Source organism: Amyelois transitella, chromosome 17, assembly GCF_032362555.1.
Source record: "Amyelois transitella isolate CPQ chromosome 17, ilAmyTran1.1, whole genome shotgun sequence".
Lineage (NCBI taxonomy): Eukaryota > Metazoa > Arthropoda > Insecta > Lepidoptera > Pyralidae > Amyelois > Amyelois transitella.
Genome location: NC_083520.1, coordinates 3874517 through 3898572, shown reverse-complemented (window position 1 = coordinate 3898572; position 24056 = coordinate 3874517). Strand labels below are relative to the sequence as shown.

The 24056-nt window shown below is 34.4% G+C and overlaps 1 protein-coding gene across 1 annotated transcript; it reads right to left on the bottom strand.

The window, feature by feature from the left end:
* Nucleotides 1–17248: 17248 nt before the first annotated feature.
* Nucleotides 17249–19984, bottom strand: LOC106143416 (protein odd-skipped). Its single transcript, XM_013345494.2, has 3 exons — nucleotides 19745–19984; nucleotides 18943–19510; nucleotides 17249–18312 (listed from the first exon to the last, which is right to left on the bottom strand). The coding sequence occupies exons 1-3, from the start codon at nucleotides 19842–19844 to the stop codon at nucleotides 17913–17915; spliced, it is 1068 nt and encodes a 355-aa protein (XP_013200948.2). The 5' UTR covers nucleotides 19845–19984; the 3' UTR covers nucleotides 17249–17912.
* Nucleotides 19985–24056: the final 4072 nt, after the last annotated feature.

The window sequence follows — 24056 nt, the reverse complement described above, 5'->3', positions numbered from 1 at the left end:
ATACATACCTACATAATGATAGGAAAAAAATATTTATTTCAGGTTACATTTATTTCATGTTGTATTTTTTTGCAGCCATGTAGTTCCCGGCACCAATAACAAAAGGATAGGACCACTCCATATCGTTCACATGGATATCTTAAAAGGCGACTAAGGGATAGGCTTATACACTTGGGATTCTTCTTTTAGGTGATGGGTTAGCAACCTTTCACTATTTGAATCTCAATTCTATCATAAAGCCAAACAGCTGAACGTGTCCTATCAGTGTTTTCAAGACAATTATGCTAAAACATGTTTTGCGTCACATCTATTCTATTCACAGTTATTGTTACCGGCAAAGTTTATAACCAAATCATATGTCTATGGTGCAATTCACACCGAATCGCCTAAACAAAGACATCACGCGTCTCCTAATGACAAACTTAGGCTTGGGAACTTCGAACCCGCGGTGGTCACGTAAGCAAATTACAGGTCGGCGACTGAACGTGTGGGGATTGACAGCAATTTGATGCTCACGCGAGTGGGTAAAGGTCATACCTACATGAGGTCTGGGGTTGTGTGGGTCCGGTGACATACCTAGTATAGTGACGTCACGACAAATGTCTCGAACTAATTTGCCCATTGGTTGTTTTTTTTATTTAGCGTTCGCAGAGCCCAAAGTTAAAAAAAATACGTGAAAAATCAAATTTATCGAAGGGAATATAATATATGCTAAAGTAAGTTTATTATCTCTTCATAGTTTAACCACTGAATAGATCATAATTAAATTTTTGCAAACATAGGTAAGTATACTTATTTAGTTTAATTCCCTAAACTTTTACATGTTTGAAAAAAGTTCGTGGATTTAACACGAGTATAATAGGAATTGAATATAACGGTGTAGGTACCTACTCTGACAGGGAAGTACTTACATACTTAGGTACTTACAGTACTTTTTACACCGCTGGAAAATGGTAGTATTCTATTTTCCAATATTTATATATATATCAAGAGTAGTTAACGTAAGTCATTTGCCCGATACCAAAGCCTAGACATTGTATATACTTACATAGATTTAAACGTCTAGATAAGACGTTGCTCCCGTCTCAGCGGCTAGGCGCAGTAACAAGGGGAAGTGCACTACATTTCACTGTAAAACTACGCCCGTAACTCGATCGCATCGCATCAGATAAAATGCCGTTTCTAGTAATGTATTACGTCCATGTTTTCGCATAAAGATTTAGAATTGAGAACCGTTTGCAGTTGAGTTTAGGTTAGTTTTACGTTTTCACAAGATGTTGTATTAATTTAATTGGTGTAAGAATGAACTCGAACATGTAGTGTTGTTATACATCTAAGATACATGTCCATTACATATTATCTCTACAAGAATATCAATATAACTGCGTAAGGGTACCTACCTACAGTAGATAATATAAAATGTGTTAGCCTCTATTTTACTCACATCTATACTAATATTATAGAGCTGAAGAGTTTGTTTTTTTTTTGTTTGAACTCGCTAATCACAGGAACTTCGAATTGAAAAATTCTGTTTGCGTTGAATAGACCAAATGGTCTTCGATAAATATCGAGGAAGGCTTTTTAGGCCATATAACATCAAGCTGCAACTATAAGAAGCAAAGAAATAAAAAATGTGAAAAAAAAAACAAGGAAAATTATTTATCCTTATATTTACAGCTATTCACTATTAATTATATACATATATAATCACGACTATATCCCTTGTAGGGTAGACAGAGACAAAAAAAAATGGAGTCTTGAAAAAACTGATAACACGTTTATTTGTTTAGCTTAGAACTGAGATTCAAATATAAATGAAGAACCCCAAGTTTATTAGCCTTTCCCTTAGTCGCCTTTTACGAATTTCATGGGAAAGAGTAAATTAATAGTGCCGGGAACCACATGGCACTTTTACTTTGACAAAAATAATAAAATTGCATTATTTGTATAAACAATTTGATTGCTATGTTACTTAACTGCTAACTGCATACTCATGAAACACATAATCACAAGTAATTAAGCAAAACAAACGGTGAACACTAAAAGCTTAGACCATAAAACATTCCTATTTAGCGCCGATTAAAAACAGGCACCTAATAATCGCCTAACTTATAGACGCTAATAGCATTGCCCCTGAAATATTGTCAGTTGGACAGTTCGACATGAATACGGCTACGGTTCAACCATATAAATAAACGCTGTAATGTAATTGGCCAGTAAATATCTCGCCAAATGAGCATTAATGAGCGAAGCCGAGACGCGTCTTCATTCTTCATTTGAAAAATTTATGTTCTCATTTTGAAAATTTTCAGGAATGCGGTGCGAATTTTGAATTTGCAATTCATTGGTACAAAATAAGAAAAAAGAAAGTGTACTGATTTTTGACATCCTCTGCAAAACAGAGTTTGACTCATAATCAGGTAATCAGCGGGAAAAGATTGCTTTAAGTTTTTGATAAAAAAATCTGAATGGTATGAAATTATTTATTTAAAAATTTATAAAAAATGGAAATGTTTAGATCTTAGTGTTTTTTTTTTATTTGTTGTTCAATTATAATAATATAACTTTATCCTAAATTACTTATTAGCAAATTCCATTGTCTAGTCCAAACCTATTCTTATTTCTAATAACATTCCCTTAAACTCCAACCATAAAGACGGCCATTAAACGGTCAGCCATAGTAGTGATTTTTTGTCGTGGCATCTGACCCGTTCTGTCCCCGGGCGAAACAGTAAATAATGATCCCGACGCATGTATGTATAAATTATGAAATGAAATCATAAAACTTACAGCGATATTTACGTGAAGTTGTTAATACCACTGTTGGAGGGAATTATTGTTCTTTTTTTTATTTTAATTATAGCTGGAGTTGTTTGTTGTATCTGACATGAAGGATACTCTTCTGTTAGGCATTGAAAATTAACCGACAATGTCGTTAGTTTGTAGGAAACTTAAAATGGGATTTACTTTTGGTCATATCTGCGGAAAATTCTCAGGAGCTCTCTATCCAATGGTGTATGAATTTTTAAGCAAATTGTTGCCTATTGACAACTCGGCAGTTACGTTTCGTGATAAACATAATAAAATATTGATGCATAATGTTATGAGGATATACAATATCACGTAAACTGTACATCTTTCATAGCTCCGTAGACCACTATGGAAAACTACGGAAATATCTTTTTGATTTAAAAACAAGAACAAAGTTTAATCTGTCTCACTAGGAGACAGATAAGCTTTACTTGGTTTATACCTTAAGTCTAGCTTCAGATTACCAGGCTGAAGGTTTCTAGGAGCAGGGAATTCACCTTTGAAAATGATCCTAGATTGGATAAGTTAGGATTTTTTACATGGAGCGACTCTTGCCTGGACTTGCAGGGGAACCTAACCCTAGTTACACATCCACTAAAAAATAAAACATTGTCACACTAAAATTGATAAACACATTACAACACAGCTCTATATAAATATATAAGGATGACAGCAACGTCAGTGTTTTGCATAGAGGTCGTTACCAGCCATGATGGATGGGATCACACGATCTCTCCCGAGGAATTCCGAAGCGTCGGAGATAGCCGAAAGCCTGAGGCGGCCCGAGCTATTTTAGCTATTTAAATGAGTTGTCAATAAGTTGTGGAGAATGTTGAGGCATGACCCTTGAAAGTGTAAAATTATAATAACATTGCCTTTAAAATTTAAAATGAAAAATAAAGTACTTATTGGGTACTTTAACACATATTACGTTGCATAGGAAGTAATACCAACAGTCTATTTTTAAGACTAAGTTTAGTTGCATAGTAAAATTTCATTCACACATACATCTAATCACGTTGATATCCCTTACAAGGTAGATATAGCCAACAGTCTTGAAAAGACTGAAAGGCAACATTCAGCCGTTCGGCTTAAGATGGAATTGGAATTCAACTAAGTACTAAATGACAAGTTGCTAGCCTTTTGCCTAAAAGAAGAATCCCAAGTTTATTAGCCTTTCCTTAGTCGCCATTTAAGACGTCCATGGTTAAAATATGACCTGGTCCAATTCTGGAGCCGGGGACCACACAGCAAAATTATAGAAATCAAATATATAGTGACGTGTTGCTAGCCCGTTGCCTTAAAGAAGAATCCTAGATCTAAAAGCTTTTCCTTGGCTTGACTGTTACAATCAATTACAATCCTAACAGAAGTTGTAAAAAGAAGAATCATTAAAAGAGATGGAACTATGATGCAAGGAACTTCACTGCTATGTTCATTGCTCTGCGTGATAATTTAATCACTTACTTAACGTTAAACATTGTTATTTTATAACCTTTACACCTCAGTCCTATGTTCAATTTTTCCGTACCTGTTTTTAATTCTTATAATTTAATTACTTAGATACACAATTAAATTATTAAATTTTACGTAGAAAGATTAGCTACATCATTAATTTACTAACCGATGTATTACGGTGAGGGAAAACATTAGAAGGAAATCTACACATCCTACGTAATTGGTTTCAATATAGGTTAGTTAAGTGGTCAGACAGAGTTGCTTTATGGTCTCCAAGATCATGGTCACACGGGCTCCGGGATCCTTCCCAGAGTAAAGAGGATGTAATCAGAACTAACAGTAAGATGATAATGACGAAGTAGGTAAATGCCAACTGAGAAGCTACTATTATCAGAAGTCCATAACTATTTATCACATCATTGTTGTTTTTGCAAATTTTATAATTTCATTCTTTCCAGATGTTATATCCACAAAAAGATAATGACTTCAAGTAGGTATCCGTATGATGGTATGCAACAAAATAAAAAAGAATCTAAAGGCCGTCTTGTAAATGCACCATATAATAATACCTGATGATACCGCCTCATATCCAAGTCGAGAGGACCACAGAATAAAAAACACGGCGTGAGAACTTTGCCGGCGCTACAGTGACTCCTTTTATATGATATATGACCCTAAACGTGCCATTTAGCGCTTACGCATCCATTCCTAAGTATAGTGGGGCAAATTAAAAAAAAAATGTAAACACAACATTGTAGAATTCAATAATTAGATTAAGATTATAATGAGGGGGTAGTGTGCCCTCGGCGACGGCGGGACGCGAGGCGGGTGCCGCCCTCTGGCGCCTCGGGCGGGCCCGTTTGGACCCTATTTGTTTTAATTACCGCCCAATGATCTTTAGGACAACATCAATTCTTTGTACTAGCCGAAAATTGTGCCTAATTGGCGGTAGGCGCAACACATCGCGCCGACAAAGTTTGGGGTGGCGAGATTGTACGGGCTAATGAGTAGCTGCGATTTTTTCAGAGAATAACATGGTTAAGGAAATTTCGTTAAGTTGATTATAAGCTTTCTGAGAATCATGATCGGTTTAATTTAAAATCTAATTTATAATGCGCTCTTGATGGAAAATCAATATTTGTTTATAATTTGATCTTGAAAATTCACTCAATCAGTCTGTAAGAGTATAGAATTAATTTTTATTCTGACAATTTTAAAAAGTTTTTTAAATAATTGTTTTATGTTTTTTTTTTTATATTTACAAAACTTTGTCAATAAAAAAGGAAATAATCTCTTTGAGGCAGGAGGCAGGAGAGGGCAAATTTTTGAAGTACATATTTGATCAAATAAATTAATTATACCTACTTACAATATAATACTGAAATGTACAAAAGATCATACAATTTCATTGGAATTTTTATAGTCCCCATTCAGCCATTAAAGTTAGCAAGATAATCGTAACTAAATACTATATTTACCTCAAGATATTTTCTCAAACCGTCTGCCGTCCAGACATTATGATTATTCGAGCTCCCCAAGAATTCCTTTCATTCCCGATTTTCCCAATATTACCGAATTACCACATACCGATTACCGAATCATCCGGTAAACGCTTGTAATCGCCTCGGTGGTTAGTATCGTGATTACGTTGAATGTGGTTATTACAACCCTCGAACGGTTTCACCTTTTAGTCGACGATTTGAATTTGAAGGTGAAAGCCTGATCTGTAAGAATCCTTTTGATAGTTTTATTTATGTCAAGTGTTATATATCTTGTGATGTTGGCCATGTAATTGTTCAATACGAATAATTAGGTGTAATTTTGCCTGGATTTCACAAATTGTTCAAAAAGGAAACTCCAAATGTTCTTCTTTCTAAAAATTGAATTTATTGCTCTTGAGATAAAATTATTAAAATGAAATCACTTTCTTTTAAAGTTGCAACCAAATGACTGCAGCGAACTCTTAAATTAAGTATTAATGAAGCTCACAATACCACAATAAAAAAACAAAATGAAGTCTTAAGAATTTTTCACTTATCATTAACGAAATCTCGGACAGTACGAACAAAATCCCACGGCCAAAGGTGAGAACCGAGATCTAGCCTGAAGCAAACGGTAGATCCTCTGCAGCAGCAACGCCGTAAGTGATAATCCAGACTGCATCAACCCAGTCATAAATAAAGCCACAGAAAAGTTACTAAACGAAGAAGACCGTGGGCATACTGTTGATTTCGACGATGTTAATGAAGGTAAAAATGTTGTATGTGTAGATTCTGTTGAGGTTGGTAGATGTTTGGTCACACGCGATACAACCATTGAAGCACGTGGGAAACTGTGGAGAGGCGGGGAGGCCTCAGGCTAAGTCCACGGTTGACGATCACCGCGATAAATATATTCGGCATTACGGCCTGGGAAGTGTGGGCGGATTTATGTGGGATCAGTGCATTGGATTCTAGCATTATGTATTAAATAATGTTAATCGCAGATGCGATCTTGTTGATTAATTGTTTGTTATTATTGCGTGTGGGCTACGTGTTAGTATACAAATGAGTTGTTGGTCAAGTAAATAGTTTAATTTATACTTGATTGAAGGAGACTGATTATTATATTCCTTTCTTTATTTGCAAGTTATGAAATATTGCCTACATTAAGATTTTATTTTCCCATATAAGTAAAACAAATTATTTTGCGTAATAGACTGATAGGTCCAGAAAAGACACCCAGCAAAAATACATTTTTTTTCTGAAGTATGTATATACATAACAATAATCACAAATTTCAGACTGTTTTTCTATATCTACTATTACTATTGCATAATTATTTCTTCGATGCATATGTTTTGTGTAAACTCCAATGCGATCTAATTCTTACAGTTCACCCAACGAAACAATTTTACCAGTAATTTCTACCATACTTTCAAAAACCCGAAAACGCCTCAAGGCATATTCTCCGAAAGCCTGATGCGCGGGGTCAAATGTCGAACAATTTATTGTAGACGCTCAACCGTTTGGTTGTCGGTCTTTGGGTTCCGCAAACCTCTAATTAGGGGATTAAGAAAATATTCACACAGGTGCATGGTTCATCCCTAATAAGCAAGTTGGCTTTAGGCGAATCGTGTTCTACCTCGGGCTTAATGTTTTGGGTGTTACTGCAGGTGATTTTGGACGTTGTTTTTGGGTCGAGATAATCTAGGATCGGGCCTGTGACCCTTTTTGCTTCATTTGCTTCTTGAGTGCCTTATTGTGTCGCACGGAGATATACTAAATGTATAAACTTCTCTTATGATATTGAAAATCCTACTACTATTATAAAGGCGAAAGTTTGTATGGATGTATGGATGTTTGTTACTCTTTCACGCAAAAACTACTGAACCGATTACCATGAAATTTGGTATGTAGGTAGCTGAAGACCCAGAATAACACATAGGCTACTTTTTATCCCAGAGTTCCCGCGGGATTGATAGGGTTTCCATGCGGACGAAGTCGCGGGCGGCCTCTAGTATCCTATCCTACTACTATTATAAAGGCGAAAGTTTGTATGGATGTATGGATGTTTGTTACTCTTTCACGCAAAAACTACTGAACCGATTACCATGAAATTTGGTATGTAGGTAGCTGAAGACCCAGAATAACACATAGGCTACTTTTTATCCCAGAGTTCCCGCGGGATTGATAGGGTTTCCATGCGGACGAAGTCGCGGGCGGCCTCTAGTAAATAATATGTGACACAAATAAATTTAATGTGTTTTATATTCGAAGAAAATCGAAGCTTATGACATAAGTAGGTTAGGTTTGCATTTAGTAGTGGAAGCTGTTTCAACATTAGCTACACAGCATTATCTCATTAGTAATTTTATTAAAATCTATAATTTTTTTGTTTTATCAATGGTGCAACTACAAGTGCTTTTTCACACTCGTTCTAGTCAGATAGTCACATATTTATTAACCCTGCAAAGTTAAGGAGGTCAGTTGTTTTTGAATTCCCTTACAGGCGATCTCGTCATTAGATTCACGCGATGACCATTATGGCACGCGTCTTTCACATTAAAATTTTATCTCTTTCTTAGCTTTACCCCCTTTAAATCTTTTACGGTAGTGAAGACCACCTATGAGTACAATCAGACACTTTATCTGTTGATTTAGTAAGTCGTGCCGTTAGAACACATGAGTAGCTCGCTTTTCATCATTTTACTTGCCGTAATTTAAAAGTCGTGAGATATTTATATCTCAGAGTGCTATAGTAGTGATTTAATTTTATCTATACCTGATATTCAATATAAAGTTACCAAAAAGTTAATTTGAAGTGTGCATCGATTCTTATTAATTTTATTCAAAATATTATTATAAATGATAATTTTAATTTACCCATCAAAATACTAAATGTAAGTACCTACTTTCTTTACTAACGAATAAGCAAATGTATATTATTTACTTTTGTCTTAGTAAAATGGTTCAGTTCAATTATAAGTTTTTTTTTAGCAACTCAAAGCTTACCACAAAAAATAGAAAGGTAGAAGTCAAACCATTAATGGTCATCAAAAACTCATCCGTGTCTAGTTATTATATGTCTACAAATTAAACTGATGTATACAATTCGCCACAATAACTATTAACAATCTCATTCATAAATTCGCACAAAACCTCAAAAGAAATGATAGCTCTTGTTAATAATAGGTGGGCTGCCGAAATGAAACCCATAAAAATAAACGCCATTATTTTTGACATGTCGAACGTAAACACCTCATATATTTGTCAAAGACTATTAAAATTAAATAGAAGAAATGATTTTAAGATTGGTTCGTCTGGTAATGATGCAAAATCTGTTATTCCCGCAATTTTTGTATAAAGTCAATTTTCGGCAATAGGTCAGCAAGTATTTCAAAGCCATCCCTAGCTAACTGTAACTTTCGAGTTTTGTGACTTTTAGTTCTTTTAAGGGATTAAGTCTTAAACTCAAACCGCTCTTCATTCTTTGCAAGTATAATAATATTAATTTCACATGAAACTTTAAGTTCTCTTTTATTTTAAATTTAGTTCCTTTTTCTGTTGACCTCTTTTACTATTACCATTATTAAAAAATTAATAAAAAAAAACACTTCAAATAAACAAAACAAAATAATTTTTTGCTCTCTTCGGAGAGGCAACGTCGTTGTAGGTTTATATACTGCAACAACACGCCTTAACTTTATTTGTGACGCTTTTACTCCGCACAATATTGTCTATAGTCGTCATTTCCCAAAATGACGGTATAATTACTGGTTGTTTGAATAGTTTGCGGTTGGACATTGGCTCCAAAAGACCCCTCGGGTCTATCAGTGGCGCCGATGAATTAGTCAGTGCCTACTGGACCCCAGTCGGCGTTTCTAAGAATGTCATTTTAATAATTTTTGAGATTTATTGGGACAGGTGTACGTTGTCGGGATTTCTTTAAGTCGTTTCAAACTATGGTCACAAATAATAATTTGAGATGTCGGAACTCACTGGTTTAAGACAATTTTTATAATATTAATTAAGGTAAATTCGTTAAAATAAAAAAAAATTGCATGTATTTTCAGCAACCAAACAAGCATTGTATACAGATGATGTATTTTAAATTTCAAAGATTAGTCCAAATTTCAGATTCATTAAAAGTACTACTCCGATAACAGTCCGAATAAAGATCTGTAAGCGAAAACTTCATACAACGTTAAGTTTCAATTTTATTTCCAATTGAGGATATGTTAAATTTAGATGAGATTTCAAGTACCTAGGTAATATAGTGAATTTTTTTTATTTTTTTTGTAATAATAATAATCATTATATATTATAATGTTTTTTATTACATCGAAAGGAAACCAGCAATTGGGTGTTCAACTATGATCCATACCTATTGGTTTATCTGCAAGAGTTGAAGAGGTCAGGCGAAAGTCGCTACGTTTAAAAACCTGACTTACCCGTGGTCTTCGGCGTCCCTTGGCTCTTAATTTTATCCTTTTAAAATAACGACTAATGTTAGAAAAAGTAATAAATCAATATTTCAGAAATCAAAATGTCACAGAACATATCATTTAAATAATGAAATCATCTCAAAGTAGCGGATGGCACGTCCCAGCCTCTATTAAAAGGCAGTAACCGCAATAATGCAAAATTTGAAATGGTCTATTCCCATATCATTGGAGCACACAAAGGACTATTATAACCACATTTGACGGTAATAATACGTTTAATAACGAAACTGCAGTTCACATTTGGATCTTTTATAATTATATGTCTGGTTGGGAAACACGTGTAGACTTTGGTTTACCTGGCTTTACTCGGAAGGTTCCTGATGATTGGTTGATTGAGAGATCGTGACTGTTTCTAGATCTCGTTGCGAAAAAGCCTAGGATTTCGTATAACCTAAAAATAAATACTCGTACTAACATAGGCACGTATAGATTTTTGCTTAAATGGATGAGTTTTTAACTGTGTTTGAAAATACATAGCCACTCTTTGAAATAAGAAACAAATTCAAACAGGTTAGAACTGGCCTTTAAAAAGTACATTATGGAAAAAATAAAAGAGACAAACGCTTTTTTTTTCTTTTTCGCTTAGAATATTATAATAACCTAAAGATTATCCGAGTTTTGTAATTTAATATATACTTATGTAAATGGGTCCTTATAAAACAAGTCAAGTGGTCTATCAACCTTATGTGCAGTTTTACTTCATAATATTCTTCAAGTTCCAGCCAAGTAAAGAAATGTTTCAATTTTAGATAACAAACTAGCATACAAAAATGAACTTTATGTCATTTAGGTAATGCATCCATTCTTTTAGTTGTTACATGTGGTGGTCAATTTTTCGAAGCACAAACGAATAGTGCATCAAAAAAGAACCTTAGTTTAATAAACTTTGAGGCGAACGACTTAGTATCTTTTTCCTCTTTTCCTTATACAGTGTGCTACGTGGGGTCGGCACTCCTTATTAACTTGCTTCTGAGTGGTCGATTCCTGGTTATTTTATGTGCGATGTCTAAGTTTCTTCCTTCTGAATAGCCAGATGGCTTTCGGTTTACCACCACCTCTCGGGTATATTCTTTCCTATGCTGACAAGAGAGATTGAGAATATTAGCGTTGGAAAATAGTGCCGCTACGAAGCTTGTATCTTATATTTGTAACTGCAATGAATGTGTCTCAAATTACTTTGAAATGGTATATGAGTGGAGTACCTAATTCATTTACTTACAAAAAAACCGTGTACCGTGTGGTTCCCGGCACCAATACAAAAAATAATAGGACCACTCCAGCTCTTTCCTATGGATGTCGTAGAAGGCGACTAAGGGATAGGCTTACAAACTTGGATTCTTTTTAGGCGATGGGCTAGCAACCTGTCACTATTTGAATCTCAAATCCTGCTACTATTATAAAGGCGAAAGTTTGTATGGATGTTTGTTACTCTTTCACGCAAAAACTACTGAACCGATTACCATGAAATTTGGTATGTAGGTAGCTGAAGACCCAGAATAACACATAGGCTACTTTTTATCCCAGAGTTCCCGCGGGATTGATAGGGTTTCCATGCGGACGAAGTCGCGGGCGGCCTCTAGTCTATCATAAAGCAAAATAGCTGAACGTGGCCATTCAGTCATTTTAAGACTGTTGGCTCTGTCTACCCCGCAAGGGATATAGGCGTGACCATATGTATGTATGTGTACAAAAAATATCATTCTCTCAAAATACCGCTTTGAAATGATTGTCAATTACGGAAAAGCACTCACTATGATCGAGAGCTTGCATTTTACTTGCCATAAAATTTCCATACATCTTGACCTTTGGTCAAATGAGAACTTTCTAATACGAAGATTTCCACCATGACCTAGATTATAACAAAAATATATTCTTATAATGTTGATTGATGATTTGCAATGATTTTTTTTAAGTAATAATGTAATGATTCATTACATTGTAACCTGCGCCAGCAGGGTAAATACATAATATAGATCACAATTGTGTCTTATAAGACACAATTGTATTGTTTGCTGCGAAGTATCTCGAACTTTAAGATTATTGGAAAAATACGCTACAGTCAAAAATATTTAAATTTTTGTAAGATAATTTATGTTTCTTGTATAAATTGAAAATCATACTACCTAATATTGTCAGTGTTACGAAGAATTAGAATTATTTGTATTAAAAGTTGTAAACTGTAATTATAAAACAAGATAACTATGTGATTATTTACTGTGCATACTGATGAGAAGAGATATAATATTATACATAGGTACACACTCGTGCATATCATCACGTCTATATCCCTTGCGGGGTACGCAGAGCCAATAGTCCTGAAAAGACTGATAGGCCACGTTCGGCTGTTTGGCTTAATGATAGAATTGAGATTCAAATAATGAGAGGTTACTACCCCATCGCCTAAAAGAATAATCACAAGTTTAGAAGCCTATCCCTTAGTTGCCTTTGACGACATCCTTGGAGAAGAGAAGAAATGGTCCTATTCTTTTTTCTATTAGTTCCGGGAACCACACGGCACAAAACGATAGCCGAGGCATGATAAAACGTCAGCCATAAACAATTCCATGTCAAACACTCTTTGACACTAGTTCAACCGCTGTCAAACTCAAAGATTGACAAGCGTATTCGGAACGTTCAAAAATTTAAACAACAAAACTAAAAGATGTATTATTACTTGACATTCAATTATCTACCGTGTTATAAAATTTAAAGGTCTAATGTTGTACGGAAATAATATACCTGATTTGTATAAATGGATTTGAAAATGCAACTTTGAGTTAATAGCCAAAAGAATTGTAATAAAACATTTATTTTGTAACGGTTTTTATTTCTGACCTCACATCAGAATGGTAGTTAATTGTACAGTTTTGTTTTTTGAGGGACATTTAATTGTTGAGCTATGATTTTAATTACTGAAATTGGGATAGTTCTGGAAACGTATCATTTTACGTTCAAAAATATCTACTTAATAAGTGTTTTCTGTTGAAAGTTTTTAATCCGGTTTTTACTTCTCTAAGTAAAACTGATATTATTGGTTTCTTATATTAAAGACTAGTTTTTTAAGATATTTAAATAATATTGAGATATTTAAATATACTTTAAGATATTTAAATAATATTGTCATTTTGTAATTAAATGGATAACGTAAAAGAAAAACAATTTAGTATCTATGCATTTAAGTAGAATTTGTATTTTTTTAAATAAATAAATTTAATTATGCTTACATTACCTAAATTCAATTCAATTTGAGGCAACATCGAGACATTTGTAGCTAGAGGAATTAAAACATGTATTACAAGTAGGTAGACGTGATATTGCAAGAATTACAACACTTAATATCATATCATGCCAGTTTGCCATTAAAAGAACAAAAATCTCAATTCAAATTTGTTTCAAATAATAACAAAGACCGTGAGTCCCAAATATACGTCACACGGTAAATTTAGCATTTCATCGCTCGTGGGTGCGACTACGAGCTCTAATTGGCCGAAATGAAACCTATTATAGCCGATGATTTGTTATGATTGACAGCTGCCAATCACGATTGCGTGAGCTCGCCGCCAGGTGGCGCGTGTGGGATGCATTTTTGATCGATTTCATTTTTATTTTGAGGGTACTTAAGAATCACATTTCGATATGCATTTGTCAGGAATGTTAATATGATAATTTTGTAGATTTATAATTATTTTTTGTTGGTAAGTGTAGACAGAAGTAAGCTTCTATGAATTATGAACTGTTGAAAATCATTACAACATTTACCCTTTACTCCATTTGTTATTTATATAAAATTTTCCAGTCTTTATTGTGATAATATGTATATATACATATATATATATTTATGACAAAATTTACCAATATCACTTTGTATTGTGATAGCTTCCAGCATATCATAAGGATTTTAAACATTTTATTATTTTATAATATAAATATCGATCTTAAATAAAAGAAAGAGAAATGAACGTTGTACCGTTAAAACCAAAACCTTATTGTGTAATAAATCAAGTAATTTCCAAAAAAGTCTTTGTTTCAAAATACCACAACATCGCTTGAGGCAGTAACATAAATCACAGTAGAAATAATCAGTATAGAACACAATTATATCATCTAAGTAGTAATAAATCTCGATTTAATGCCACAATTTGATCGCTACTTCAGGTGGTCGTTACGTTCTGTGCCTAAGGCTTAGCAATCTTCATTAGCCCATTGTTTCACCCACTACGTTATAGTCCACAAAAAGTGTGCTGTGTTTTTGTTATTTTAGACCAAAGTGTAATACCCAAACGGGTGAGTTAGGTGAGTATGATTGAACCAAAATATTGAATTGCTATAAATTTATTTGACGGCCTCTGTGACGCAGCGGTAATACGCTTGTCTGGAACACCGGAGGTCCCGGGTTCGAATCCCGGTCAGGGCATGATGAGAAACGAACTTCCTCTGATTGGTCTGGGTTTTGGATGTTTATCTAAGTATTTATTATAAAATATACTCGTAGTATCGTTGAGTTAGTATCTCGTAACACAAGTCTCGAACTTACTTCGAGGCTAACTCAATCTGTGTTACTTATTTGTCTTAGTTTGTTTGTTTGTATATATTTATTTATTGGTATTTCAATTTGCTTTATACTTATGATTTTATTCACATTCACGGTAAATTTACCTACTTTTTTGGTTAAATAACAAGTAAGTACTTTAAACTATTTAAAAATTTACCTAGATATATTTGTACCTAGCTACATATATACCACCAATCCAGGTAACAATATTTGACGTTTTTACTATGAAAATAGCTTACTTATGCTACCAACATAGACAAAATAACCGAGACCTCTAATTAAATTGATGATCAGTAATTGAATTGAACTGCCTGAATTAATATCCATAAATCTATAAGAGAATCATAAATCAAAAGTAACGTCAATCAATTCAATGGCTGCTTCCACTGACACACCAAATCACTTGAAATATAGCTGCAGCCGACTCAAAATCGACTTTAATCTCGTTTAATTGGAGCAAAACAACGAAAGGAGAATCCAAACGATTATTCGATTGGATATATACGAAATAGACATGGGAATTTTGCGCGATTCCACAATTAACAGCAATCAGTATGAATTTGTTGCAATTTTCATTGACTGCTAAATTGCACTAAAAACTTCAATCATCAATCAGAAGGATTCGCGAATTTCTAAATCCAATTGGGATTCTAGAAATCTAATTGGCGTGCCCTAAGCAAATGATTAAGTATCGCAGAATGTAGGTTTTTTTTTAAATACCAAAGAAGAAAATAAAAAAGTGCGTCACGCACGAATATGATGATACTAGCAGTCATCCGCGACTTTATCCGCCATAAATCTTTATAAGTTTAAACTTATGATATTATTCTTATATTGAAGCTATATTTCTGTAATGTTTCATGAAAATCCATTGAGAAGTTTTTCGCAAAAACAACTTAACGGATTACACAAACATCTCTTAAAACTTTCGTATTTTAACCAAAATTTTACCGAAGTGGAAAAATTACTTTTGAAATAAAACTATGAAAATTATTATACTTAAATCCTCATTTGAATTTGTAATAAATGTAATAAAATATCATCATCAAGTTAGTACATTTGCTGTTGAATCAACATATTTTTTCATTGTATGGAAAATTCTTAACCCTCAAAATATACATGTCCTGGTTATTAAGACGGGTGGCGACATCGTGTTGAGAACTTGTGACAAATGACATTTATTGATTCTGAGGACTTTTGCTAGATGGCGTTAGCGTATCTGTATTGTGTAATGGCCTATAATTAATTGATTTATTTAATTTTGCGATCTTTTTATATATTATTAGAAATACTGTTTAAACTCGTGGATGTTCTTTAATTTTATTGAATAATTCATTTATTTACATCAAAAAACATAGTGATTTTAATAAATATTTTATTTGCTGCTTAATAATTGTACTTACATACTTAACTTGTTAATTAAATTTTAAATTAATTATTTTAATTTATCTTTAACTGACGAAATATTAAATAAAAGTTGGTATATTATATTTTTTTTCATCCAAATCTAATTCAAGCACGTATTTCAAGTAATTCGGACATATGAAATTAGGCTTAGGGAGCGGCTTATATATACTTGGAGTTCCTCTTTTAGGCGATGTGCTAGCAACTTGTCACTATTTAAATCTCAATTCTGTTGGCTCTGTCCACCCCGCAAGGGATATAGACGTGATGATATGCACGAGTGTATGCATATAGACGTGATTATATGTTATGTATTATGTTCTACGCTACATTACCAATAAGATTGTTGGTATTGCACGAACTATGCCATATTAAGCCCATAGGCCACTCTCTAATGGACGGACGGACACGCCACCATAACCGTTATCGCGTGCAGTAAACTTAATTGGTACCTAAGTAACAAAATTACAGAATTCGTATTCCAATTTTAGTAGCGTTTTAAGTTTCTGTAACGGAATATGTAGGTTTGGAAAAGGTACTTTATTATGAAGAAGAAATTAGTGCTAAATAAGACTTATTATTATTATAAATACCTATAGGATTCTTATTAAGTGCGATAGGCTAGCATTCTGTTAGTAATCTGTAAATCTCCCCTTCCCTTCCATAAAACGTCATTATTGGTTTTGTTTATCCCTTGTATTTTTTTCTACTTAACATTTAAATTATTGCATCTATTTGAATTCAAACTAGTTAAAAAAAGTAACAGGTGTGGTTATTCTCAATTAGCTATGATGAAAATAAAAAAAATCGGTTACACTTTCTTTTGCAATCAATCTGTGTTTTATTTGGTTGGTGTTTTCTATCTCTATTTTGTCTACTATGTATAAGCGGGATAGGTCTATGGGCTTGTAGCAAATGTAGCAAATAGATATCCACAGCCTCTGCCTACCACAATGGGAAACAGGAGTAATGGTATGAATGTAATGTAATGTAAGTACTTACCTATGTAATATGCACGGGAAAATAAAAAGGAAATGTTTAAGGTTTTAATTATATAATATTATTTAAGTATTTAAATATTTAGCCTCTATGACCTTAAATAAATATTACTTACAAGAATTTACACAATTTGTTTATTAACTTAAATTAATTTTACTTTCACTAAGCGTGACCTGATGCCATAGCCTCAAAATTTGGATCTAATCAACTTAAAGACAAAGTTAGGTAATACTTTTCGGTAACTTTAGTTAACTAGACATATAGACTTTAGATAACACTCATAAAATAAATAAAAATATAACATTATATTATTTTTTTAACAAAAAATCAGTCTTAATATAAACAAATCTTTAACATAGAATTTGTAACTAGGTTGTTATTGACAGTACTAATAACAAAGACAAAAAAGCGAGTTTCTCCTTTGCAAATTAACTGAACGTCAAATTCTTTCAGATAAAACTATACAAAAATTAGACATCTAGTCCTACGCTGCGCATTCCGGTACGTGGTCTCCACTTTTCGGCCCGATGACAGCCAGTGTCTTCTTTTACAAATATAGATTCTAATCAGTCAGTAAAGTCTCTTTGGCAAACAAAATAGTAATAGGTAGTATAAGATGAGACTTATAATTCTCAACTTTTAAAGATTTTCTTGACAGGAAGTTATAACACCACAAATTGCATAAACGCTAAAATAATACAACTAACGCCTCATTATGTCTTCTATGGAAAATCCTAACATTTTCTTGGGTGATTCTATTGGAGAATTGTTTGCACTTTCTATAGGTTCCTGTATTTGTGGGTTCTGTGGCGGTGGTACTGGTTTATGAGATAAGTCTAATAATGAGTTATTTACAACTTGACTCGTTGAAGAAACTTCTTGGCAACCCTCAAGATGATCTAAATGTTGTTTGCCGACTTCACTGTGAGTAAGTAAATGAGACTTCAAGTTTGATTTTTGATTGAAACTCTTACTGCAAACTGCACACTTGTGCGGCGACTCTTCCATGTGTAGAATTTTATGAACGGCTAATGTTCTGGACTGGCAGAAACCTTTTCCACATTCTGTGCACTTGAAAGGCTTCTCTTTAGAGTGAATATACCTGGAAAAATTAGAAAAAACAATTAAGTTTAATAAAAAAAATTCTAGGCAAAGAAATTTCTAACTCATATAAGAATTAATACTGACTAGTTGGTCGCTTTCTTTATTTTCATTCTAATATTGTCTAAATTCTATCTGCTTTTCTATTGAGCCTAAACCCACACTGGCATTCTTATTTGCATTTGCAGGTATAAAATAAGTATATAAGAACAAATACATTGGAATTTCTTAAATACTGGCCGCGCGTAGGCATTGAAGTTCGTTAGAATATATGTGGCAAATGGAAAGAAAAAGTTTGTCTCGTAAATGCAAAGAAATGTAACGTGTAGGTAATTTGTTTGCCGGCGGAGCAAGACAGATACGGTGATCGTAAAGAAATAAACCGGTCGTAGAACGCGTGCGGCCGCCGCCTCGCGACCTCACAAAAAGGTTTACTCTTAAATATTTTTTTCTTTATCTGTTATAGTCAACAAAGCTTCGATGAAACATGTCCTAAATCATGATGTTGATACTAAAGTGGAAACATTAAATTAAACTTGACGACTACTTAATAATATTATCGTTTTATCTACTAGAAGTAGGTAGGTATTTTGACTTGTAAGAAAGATAAAGTGATATTAAGAATACATACCTATGATCTCTAAGATGGTCTTGCCTCCGAAAGGCTTTCCCACAGATGTCGCAGGAGTAAGGTCGCTCATCTGTATGGGTCCTTTCATGTATCAACAAATTGTACGACTTTGTAAATTGTCGATGGCAATATTTGCAAATGAACTGTTTCTTTGGCCTAGTCCCAGGCACTACTGGTCCACGAAAAGGTGGCGGTTGCCTTCCGGGCATTCTCTGCATCACTCCGGGGTATCGCAATGACTGTTGATACAAAGCAGCATGTCTGATCCACTGGTTTAACAGCATACTATGGTACGATGACGATTGAGGCAACGCTGCGACTTGAGCGTAAGACGTCCCTTGGTGACTGTAGTTAGGGAGAGGTTTCTCGTAAGGTGGATATGGATTTAGCATAGGCGGTCTAGCGTAAGTGGGATATTGAGATGCAGGTGATGTCCAGGCGGGATGGAGTCGAGACATAACGACCGCAGGAGGCGTATCGTCTGTGGGCGTGCGCGGCGGCGTAGGCAATGTCGGCGACGTTCGTTCCAATTTCACTAACGCTTCGGTTGGGAAGTCTGCCGGGTAGTCTGCAAACAAAAAAAGAGCTTTTAGCTTTTTGGTAACGAATATATGAAATTGCCATCACAAAAATACCTATGATACAGCAGGTCCGAATAAAATTGAATATAAAAAGTGAAACTTATTTTGATACTAACCTCAAAACAAAATAAGACCAATCGATTTATATCATTTTAACCAAATACCCGATTAAAAAAATTAATTACGACACAAAGGAATAAACACACATTTAATTTACTTACTGTATTTTTCATCATGTTCTTCCTCTTCTTCATTATTGGCGCCATTAAAACTGTCCAAACTATAGGACTTATCATCCATTTTCACTAAATAACAATCCATTTAAACAAGACACAAGTCACTTTATAAGTGTATTGTAAGCACTACGGTATCCCTAAGCAGTCGTGTCACTACCAAACCGGTACCCACAACTGGCTTGAGAGAGCGCGCCGAGTCTAATGAGCTTGTGTGCGTAGGTCGATGTCGACGCCGGAGTATTGCGCTTGCGTTGTTTAGAGGGGGGATCGGATCAAACGAACCGCTTCAACCGGCGCCTGTGTCGGCTCCCGAAGCGGCAGCAACACCTCCCAAGAGGCGGGGCCTACTGAGCACTGCCTTCGAAATCGATCGGTAATAATCGCGAATGGGTCCAACCATTTTTAGGGTTAAACCGACAAAGTTCTATTGAAATCATTTAGTTGCACGAATGGAACTTTGTCGCTTTAGATCTTGAAATGTTCGTGCCGTTTCGAAATTGAGTTTTGTCAGGCGACTCAATGCAAATTTGACATAGCGTCCCCTAGTGAAGCTATTAAGTGAGTGGATTGCCTTTATAATTTCGTTTTGTAGGCAAGTCGTTTTGATCGCTTGCCTTTCTTCGGTCCTTATGTCTATCAATATAAAAAATGATTGAAAATTCGATGCAGCTTTAGGGTAAATAGCTTTGACAAAAATGTGACTAAAATACTTTTTCTTGGTAAGTTTGTCGGTATAATAAAGTATAATACCACGAAACGACAGGATGATTATGATTAAACTTTGTGCCTTTATACTTAAGCATCCTGAGCACCGTGGAATCTTTTGGTATTATTTATACTAACTTAGGTAATAAGTACATAATTCTAACACATTCAAATCATAACTTAGGTAAGATGAAGTAAGTACCTAAGTAGACTTATTAAATTTTCCACAAACTTAACGTAACCTTATTAGCATTAGCATAGGTGGTAAGTACTTAGGTAGGTATATATGTACAATTAGGTTCTTATATCACATCTTCTCAAAAGTAGGTATCTATCTATGCCACGGGGAAGATTGGTATAAACCTAGGTATATTTATAGAATAAAAGGGAATGTTCAGCCGGATATACTTAAATAATGGAATTACGATTCAGATTATGAGAGGTGACCAGCCCCCTTAAAGCTAAAAAAATCAAATGCTAAAAAAACACAAGGTCGAACAAGCTAACACTATTGGCGTCTATTTTCAGGCCAAAAAAATTACTTCTTGAAAATTTTATTTCTTTTAGTTTAAACGGCATCATGTCCGTCCTTTGTGCATTTCTTGTGTTAAGTTTTAAATAAATAAAACCGAAGGTAGGTAAGTAAATAAGTACTTATGTAACAATATTACACATTATGTACTTTTTTTGTCTAACCATTCAAGACTATCTACTTTCTGTCTATGAGTATATATAGGTCCAAATATTTCATTCAAAATTGCGCAGAATGTTATCGTAGAACAAAGGTAAGTAACTTCGCCATATGTGTATTTAGCTGACGCCACAACACTGTCCACAACACTTTGACATTGCGGTCGCATGTCCCTTTTGTCGCCATATACGTTATGAAATGTAGGGTTGTCTATTTATAATATAAATTGTTTTGCTGAAACATTACACAGATATTAATCACTGAAGTTTCATACAATCGACGTTTGACTCTCAATTCCAAACGATACGTCGGATTTCGATGACGTTTTACCAAAAACTCAAACGTAGGTATCAAGACACTATCACTTTTACCTAGGTATATAATCTTTTCCCACCATCCCATTCCCGCCTCCCGATTTTTCCTGTTTCCATTGTCCGGTCTGCAGCGTCATTCGTTTAGGTAAGTATAAATCTTTGTGACGCATATTTCTTTATTGACTTTAGTTTTTTTAAAGCATGCCGCTTCCTGTTTTCCGCGCGGGCGGCATAGCCAGACCTAAGTATTACTTAGAGCCCGTATAGCGTGCACCCGACTTCGTCTTCGCTGACCAGGGTCTGACCGACTCGGACAGACTGGATCGAACGTGTGTAGTTAAACGGCGCAGTGAAGTTTGCCACGGACCGTAAGTCGCTAGTCGTCGGTCGGTGTCACGCATATTGATTCTTGTAGGAATAATTTTAAAAACAGATTTCAGATAATATTTTTGAAATATGCGTCAACCCTGACGTCACATATCTAAAACCGTGCTTGCGTTTGCGCAAACATTGGTCAGGTGGGCGACGGACACACGACACGGCGCGGCATCCTTTGTACCGACATCACAAGACCCGCCATACAAACCTTCCTATGAAACAATAATATTAACCAACCCTGACATTTTAATTTCAATTTTATATCGATGTGTGTATGTTGCAAATTTGCATGAAGTCGTAATGAAGAGTTATGATGTATATAGATGTTAATTGAGAGGTCATATGCCACTAGACACCTTGTTAAGTCTGGAAGTTGCTTGTTGGACATAAGATGTGTGTGTGTGTGTATCGCATAAGTTTTGTAATGAATCTTTTGTGTGGCTTTGATTGTTGACAGTTGGGCTTTTATTAAAAAGTTTGAGTGCCTACTACCACGCTGCGGTAGGGTTAATGTGTTGACAGTAGGTACTAAAGTTTGAGTGCCTACTACCACGCTGCGGTAGGGTTAATGTGTTGACAGTAGGTACTATCGACTAAACGGAGACCTTTACCCCTTAAAGTTGAAGTTTGTGTGCAGTGACCGATGGTTGCTTATGTATAGTACCAACGAATAGAAATGCAAACAGATCATTGTTTACAATAGTCTTAAGAACCAGTAAACTAGTATAATGCAATTTATGCCTTAATTTCATAAGCAACATGGTTAAAATTTTGTGGCACGTGTTAGCAAAAATCTCACAACAAAAAAGGTCCAGTCTCTAGGTGGTATTGTTTGTTTATGTATACCTTAAAAAAAATTCAGTCAAGTTGGAGTTTTTTTTTTCAAGGAAAGAATTCCGTACAACCTTTTAAAAAAAATTTAAAATGTTTTTATATTAAATTGCATAATAATGTCAAAAATGCTGGCAATTACATGATTATAATTTAATATAATAGTTGAAAATTATTGTGATATTTTTGCTATTCTATAGCTACCGTAATTAGAGCTATATGACGATATGATTTATTTTTTTTAATTAAATTTATTCGATTGAAATTTTACTCATTCAAACTTCATCTATAATAATATTTTCTATTAAAACTCAAAGCAAAAATATTGTAGAACCCTAAAATCAATGTCCAGATGTTCTTAAAGTGAGAGTTTTTGCTTTATTGCAAGTTTGAGTGACCGGATGAAACGTTTTTTGTTCAGGAACTTTTTATAAAAAATCATTTCATAAATTGTCCATCGTTTTATTTCTGAAATAGGAGTAATGTCGACCTCGAAATGTGTCATATAATTTCGTGTTTATATAGTTACACATTATTTATTAGCCGGCATGGTTCATGGTAAAGATTCTGTTGCGTAAAGCAAAATTTACTATAAACATTTTCTAAGAGCAAGCTCTTATTACGAGTGTCATTTCAAAACGAAGATGTTCTGGTGGTGAGTAAATTAATAACAATATTTACATGTTTTATCAATTATTCATTCAGAATTGAATAAACTCATGTATTATATATCATTTTAGGTTTCGAAAGTATTGCCATTGTGGTGGAGCAACGTCCTTGGTGTCAATGGAAGCCACTCCTGCGGCGATGGAAGAGTCCTTATCGTCGGGCAGATCGATGCAGGCTCTTCCACCTTCATCGACCTGCTCTACTATAAGTAACAGAACGCCGTCCACGCCGCCCATGCTGTATGGGAGCCAGGAAGCTAGCTTTTGCCCGCGACTTCGTTCGCCGTAAAAGTTAACTAAGAAAGCTGGCCCCCATATTGCCCGTGTATTTTTTGTTTGAAATAACAGTTTCTATTTCATTGCAGTTGTCGGACACTCTTCCGCAAGTCCCCCAGACATAAAAAATGCTACCTGCCTACTGCGTTGCATTTCTTTATTTTTAAATTATTAAGAAATACAATTATTTAAAAAAAAATATTTTGTATTTTTTTCACACAAAATCGTAATTTTATTGTTTATTCCGTAGAGAATTTAGACGATATTACTTATTTTTTAAATTTAACATCTTTAAATGTTTTTGTAAAAGATACGAGTAGTAAATTTTTTTCATCAAATTCAATAAATACAGTAAGTTTATTAGCTTATCTCTTAGTAGTCTTTTACGAAGTCCAGGGAAAAGCGAGGAAGTGGTCCTATTCTAAAGTGCTGTG